This window comes from Populus trichocarpa, chromosome 3, assembly GCF_000002775.5.
Source record: "Populus trichocarpa isolate Nisqually-1 chromosome 3, P.trichocarpa_v4.1, whole genome shotgun sequence".
Taxonomy (NCBI): Eukaryota; Viridiplantae; Streptophyta; class Magnoliopsida; order Malpighiales; family Salicaceae; genus Populus; species Populus trichocarpa.
Window position 1 is genome coordinate 19,127,915 of NC_037287.2, and position 6,397 is coordinate 19,134,311.

At 34.8% G+C, this 6,397-nt stretch overlaps 2 protein-coding genes across 2 annotated transcripts in view; both read left to right on the top strand.

Moving 5' to 3' along the window:
* Positions 1–1,188, top strand: part of LOC127905073 (wall-associated receptor kinase-like 2) — a 142,955-nt gene extending 141,767 nt beyond the window's left edge. Inside the window, exon 3 of the mRNA XM_052451341.1 lies at positions 937–1,188. Coding sequence (XP_052307301.1) covers positions 937–1,018 — 82 coding nt within the window. The 3' untranslated portion in view covers positions 1,019–1,188. The remainder of the gene's footprint in view (positions 1–936) is intronic.
* A 2,034-nt stretch (positions 1,189–3,222) lies between these two features.
* Positions 3,223–6,010, top strand: LOC18097147 (wall-associated receptor kinase-like 8). Its single transcript, XM_052451674.1, is given in 4 exon segments — positions 3,223–3,676; positions 3,769–4,050; positions 4,480–4,596; positions 4,860–6,010. Coding segments are annotated over 4 exon segments (1,995 nt in total). The 3' UTR covers positions 6,002–6,010.
* The last annotated feature ends 387 nt before the right edge of the window (positions 6,011–6,397 follow it).

Below are 6,397 nucleotides of genomic sequence, written 5' to 3' on the forward strand. Positions count from 1 at the left end.
TGTTCAAAAGACAAAGATATTCAGTTCAAATGAGTTGGAAAAGGCGACCGATTATTTTAATGAGAACAGAATACTTGGTCATGGCGGCCAGGGAACCGTTTACAAGGGAATGTTAGCTGATGGGAGTATTGTTGCAGTTAAGAAGTCTACAATAGTGGATGAAGAAAAACTAGAAGCATTCATCAACGAGGTTGTCATTCTTTCACAAATCAGTCACAGAAATGTGGTTAGGCTACTTGGATGTTGCCTGGAGACTGATGTTCCTCTGCTAGTCTATGAATTCATTCCCAACGGAACTCTTTCCCAATATCTCCATGAGCAAAACGAAGACTTTACGTTATCATGGGAATCGCGGTTACGAATCGCCTCGGAAGCTGCAGGTGCGATATCCTACCTTCACTCGACAGCATCTATCCCGATTTATCACCGAGACATTAAGTCCACAAACATACTCTTAGATGAGAAATATAGAGCAAAAGTTTCAGATTTCGGAATTTCAAGATCAGTTTCCATTGATCAAACTCATCTGACCACCAAGGTGCAAGGTACGTTTGGTTACTTAGATCCAGAATATTTTCGAACCAGTCAATTAACAGAGAAGAGTGATGTTTATAGTTTTGGAGTAGTTCTCGTGGAGCTCTTAAGTGGGAAAAAAACAATTTTCTTAACCCATTCACTGGAAACCATGAGCTTAGTCGAACATTTCATTGATTTGATGGAAGATGGTAGACTCTTTGATATCATTGATGCTCAGGTTAAGGGGGATTGCACTGAAGAGGAAGCCATAGTTATAGCGAATCTTGCAAAGAGATGTCTGGATTTGAATGGAAGAAACCGGCCAACAATGAGAGAAGTTGCAATGGAATTGGAGGGGATTCTATTATCACGAAAGGGTATAAATGTTCAACAAATTGTTGAAGTGGATAATTCATTTAGGTCGATTTCCTGCAGCAGTTTTGAGATTGGTATAGATCTACCATTAGATTGCAAACCGTCGACTTCTTCTGAAACATGGTGAGCGATTAAGAAAATATATCACAAATCATATGTTTCTTTCTTGTTTTTAAGACTGTTAGGAGGGATTCTGATTGAATAAAAACTTATATTTGTATTGCGGTCCTTGTGTTTAAGCACATGTTCTTAGTCTTTCATGTTAAGAACTTAATAAATTAAAAATCCTTTGCGTTGATTATAAGAGAGTTTATTTGATCAATTGGTAACTTGAGCCATGTCTCTATCTTGAGGAATCAAAGCCATCATCAGCTAGCAAGGACTTCATTTGAGAAGTATTTAGCCTCTCGAATCCTCTGGTGTGAACATGCTGATGAGATTCTGCAGATGAATTAGGCTTAAATTCTGACAGCTGGGGATGCTGATTGTTTATAGATTTGATTTACTATTTGTCTGTGATTAAGGCAATATCAATTGAGCTTTTGTGCAAACACAGCTACAAAGCTTAACAACATTGATCATGATCAACCAGGGCAGCAACTACGAATATAAAATTGTAAAGAACACAGGGAGAGCAAAAACAGAGGAGGGTGCAGAGCAAAGTACAACATGGAGCAGCAGAATCAACATAGACACGGCAAGAGCATGGACTAACCACCACCATCACCAGCAGCAGCAGCAGAGGTTAAGCAACCAAAATAATTAATCATTATGATCAGATAATAAAAGCAGTGAATTATAAACCATTACAAGGATTACTAATAAAAGTGTATGCGAGTTTAGTGAATGATAGATAATTAAATGACTAAGTTGCAAAGTAAGAGCAAGAAAAGCCAAATAATTAAATAGAAAAGTAAGAGGCAAAATAATTTATTGTATACATTTATCTTTTAAAAAAACCTGATGATAAGGAAAAAAAAACTCAAATTTACAGATCACAAGAGTTAATTTATTGTATGTTCAACTGAACTACACAAGCTCAATTTTAAATCCCATTCCACTTTTTTTTCTCTCCAGGATTTGAAACTAAATCCTCCAAATAAAAATCTCAAATAGTTTGAACCCTTCCTCTCCAGTCAAATACGACAGTTGTTAATTTCAGGGCCCATTAGATTAGTTGAGATGCGTGTAAGCTGACTCGAACACTCACGTTAATAAAAAAAAAAAATACTCCAGTTGTAAACCACAAACTTCATGTCTCAAGTAAATCATTAGCTCATCACAATCAGTTAATTAATTAAATTCCTCATGAGAATGTAATAAAATCTCCAATAGAACACTATACTCCCGCTCCAAAATTTTCTTTAAACAATTTAAATACTTGCTTTATATATAACATATAATTTTATGAATTAAATGTCTTCTCTTCTCTTTTTTGAAGATTCAGACCTAAAAAGTACTAACTGACAAATGTATCCTCTAAAGGGGTAGTTTAAACTGCCTAATTTACATAAAATACTTGAATTCGAAATTTAAAGATATATAGAAGTTGGGCCTCTGCAGTTTGGTTAATTTATTAAATCTTTGGCTTTCAACGTAGAAGTGACTGCTCTTGGAAGCTGCTTGGAAAGTTATTTGTTTTTTCTACAAAAACAACTATAATCTATATTCCACCAAAGAAGTTTTAATTGGTATTCAAAATATTTTTAATATCTTAACATTTTCTTAGAAGTGAATATTTTAAAAGATAATATAAGTACCGGATATCGCATGATTGAAGAAACTTTTTTTTTTATTGTTATAGTAAAATTCTTTATGTAAAATCAAATCAATTCTAAAATGACATAGTTTATATATATAAAAGGTTCTTTTCATTAAAAAAAATAAAAAATAAATTTCATAATTAATCCCATCAGTTCTCATCTAGATTGTGAATTAATCTATTAAAATTTTCAAAATGGTTCGAAAAAAAAATCTCATACGGGTAAAATTCGAGCTCAACAAAACACCAGGTCAACCTCATCTATGGGTCACGCTCTTCACGTTTAGGGAAAAAAAAAATTATTTTACTGGGTTCGAAGTTTTAAACTCGTTAGAATGCAACGATACGTGGCTTAGACGTATCAGATGCTTTTCTTATGAATACAAAAGTCTGCTAATTCAGACTAGCGATTCTTTGTTTGCTCGTTGTTAGTTGCTAATATATTGGGTTGACTGGCAGACCAAGAAAGTGCAAAGAAATGTCTTCAATATTTCCCTTCCTCTTTAAAGCTGGATATATATATATGAACTTGAAATCAAATTATATCTTGGAAAACAAAAACCACAAGAATGGAGAAAATGGTTTCGAAATTGGTGGTTAAGATGACTTTGCTGATGTTAATGTTTCAGTTAGCAAAAGCAGCAGCACCTGTAGCGAAGTTCGGTTGTCCAGATCGATGCGGAGATATTACCATTCCTTACCCTTTTGGAACTGGAAAAGACTGCTACAAGGACGAATGGTTCGCGATTGAATGCAACAAAACCACCAACCCTCCCAGAGCTTTTATAAGTCGAATCAAAATGGAGGTGCTGAATATTTCAGTTAAGACAGCCACCGCTACTGTCAAAAGTCCAGTAATATCCTTCAATTGTACTGGCAGGAAAGATGGTGGATCTCTGGATCTCACTGGATCTCCCTTTGTTTTCTCCGATTTCAGGAATGTGTTCATTGCAGTAGGTTGTGATACTCGAGCTTTCATGAGCGGGATTGAGCCGCAAGTCCTCGGTTGCGTGCCTACATGCGGTAACCAGCGGATCAGTAACGTTAGCATGCAAGAAAATAATATGTGTTCAGGTCGAAATTGCTGTCAGGCTTTAATCCCTTCACTCCTTCAGGTTTTCAAACCGAGATTCGATCCACTAACGTTGATCAAGGTAGAGAAGCATGCAAGCTAGCCGTTTTGGTGAATAGGACATGGTTTGCATCGAATATAAGTGATCCATTCGCACTGCAGTATAAAGATTACGTTCCAGCGAACTTGGGTTGGATGATGAACGTGAATTATTCTGATGATATTTCCATTAATTGCCAAAAATATTACAATGAATCCTTAAAATCTGAATGTGCGTGTTGGCGTGGATTTGAGGGTAACCCTTACCTTGAACTTGGTTGCAAAGGTAAATATTGATCTTAGCTTTTTTCTTGATTTATTTATTATTTTTATTCAAGCAATAGTTTTTTTGTGTGTGTGTTTATGTAATCAAATTTAATGATGGTAAGTGTCAGATTAAAAGAAAATGTTAATTCACGATGGCAAATACATGATTGGTTTAGAATCAGGAAGTAGTTTAGTATTTTAATACTGGCATGTTAGTTTCAAAATTTTATTTTTAATTTATTCCGGTTTGAATTAATTACTATTAGCTAGATATTTTTAACTGTGGAACCAAAATTAATAAAAATTAATTACTTGGCAACTGACATGGTGATTATTTTTTATTTGGTTCAAGAGGTGGCCCTCCTCCTCCATCTCCAAATTTTAATATCTATTAATTTCATTATTTGTATATGAGATGGTGATTATTTTTGCTTTTTTATTTTATTAGATGTTGATGAATGCAAGACCCCAGATAAAAATACGTGCCGAGGGATGCTCAAATGCGTAAATACACGTGGAGGGTACAGATGCGTCATAAATAAAATTTATATAATTATCATAGGTACGAAGGTTTCTGATTTATTCCTTTCGACCTGTTTAATGCTTGTCACTAATGTTTATTTTAAACCTTATAGTTTTCATGAAATGTTATATTGGTCCTCATACGATGAACATTCACTAATATATGGCTTGATATAAACAGAGAAATTCTTAAATGATTAATTCTACATAATTAATCTAGCACGCTACTATTCAGCAGTCATATATGTGAGCACATATGTCAACATATTAACTAAGATTTATGCTTTGCTGTAAATAATGCAATTGTAGGATCAGTCGTCTTTATATTGGTACTGCTGTTTGGCCTTTGGAGGCTATATAAACTTATAAAGAATAGGCAGAACAAGGAACTCAAAAAGAAATTCTTCAAACGTAACGGTGGGCTATTGTTACAGCAAGAATTATCCACTAGTGATGGTAGCGTTCAGAAAACAAAAATATACAGTTCCAAGGAGTTGGAAGTAGCCACCGATGGTTTTAATGTGAACAGAATACTTGGAGAAGGTGGTCAAGGGACTGTTTAGAAGGGAATGTTAACGGATGGAAGAATTATTGCTGTTAAAAATTCCAAAGTCATTGATGAAGAAAATCTTGAAGAATTTATTAACGAGGTTGTCATTCTCTCACAAATCAACCACAGAAATGTGGTTAAGTTGCTAGGTTGTTGCTCGGAGACTGAAGTTTCTATACTAGTATATGAATTCATTTCCAATGGAAATCTTTACAAGTATATCCATGTTCAAAAAGATGACTTCTTGTTATATTGGGAAATGCGATTACGAATTGCCATTGAGATTGCGGGAGCCCTTTCTTATCTACACTCGGCGACATCGATTCTGATTTATCACTGTGATATCAAGTCTACAAACATACTCCTAGATGAGAAATATAGAGTCACAATATCAGATTTTGGATCTTCAAGATCCATCACCATCGATCAAACTCACTTGACCACTCATGTGCAGGGTACTTTTGGCTACTTGGATTCAGAGTACTTCTAATCTAGTCAATTTACAGAAAAAAGTGATGTTTATAGCTTTGGAGTGGTTCTGGTTGAGCTTTTAAGTGGATAAAAACCGATATTTTCCGCTAGCCCAACAGAAAGTAGAAGTTTAGCCATGCATTTTATCATGTTGATGAAAGATAATAGGTTGTTTGATATTTTTGATGCTAGAGTCAAAAAGCATTTCCATAATGAAGAAGTTGTTGCTGTCGGCAATCTTGCAAGAAAATGCTTGAATTTGAATGGGAAGAATCGGCCAACAATGAAAGAAGTAACCACAGAGTTAGAGAGGGTAATTCAAAAGGGATCAAATGTTCAACAAGACAGTCAAGAGAATGAAAGTATCATGGCTGATCTCAGTATGCAATACATGGGATGCATTTCCGACATCAATAATGACTTGTGATTTTAATAATTCTTCTTCATCAGACGTTGATCTTTTGATTATCAAACAATTAATAAGTTTTTCTTTATTAATTACCAAATAGAATGTTGGCTTGTGTGTTATGATTTTTCTTTTGTTTAGAAGTTGTTGAATCACCTTAGAATCATGTATTATATCGTTGTGTTATATTAATAAGATGATAGGGATCCTCCACTGCTCCTATGTATGCCGACGAGTACTATTGTAGACGTGCTAGTACTTGTGATATTCTACTGACGGTGTTCTTGGGATATATTTCAATGGTGTATCATGGGGTCTTTGGTTAGCTAGAAACAAGACGGTGTTCTTGGGATATTCTATTGATTGAGATACTGTCTTTCAGCTGCTTCTTCATCGCCAGACACTTTATTTTAAAGT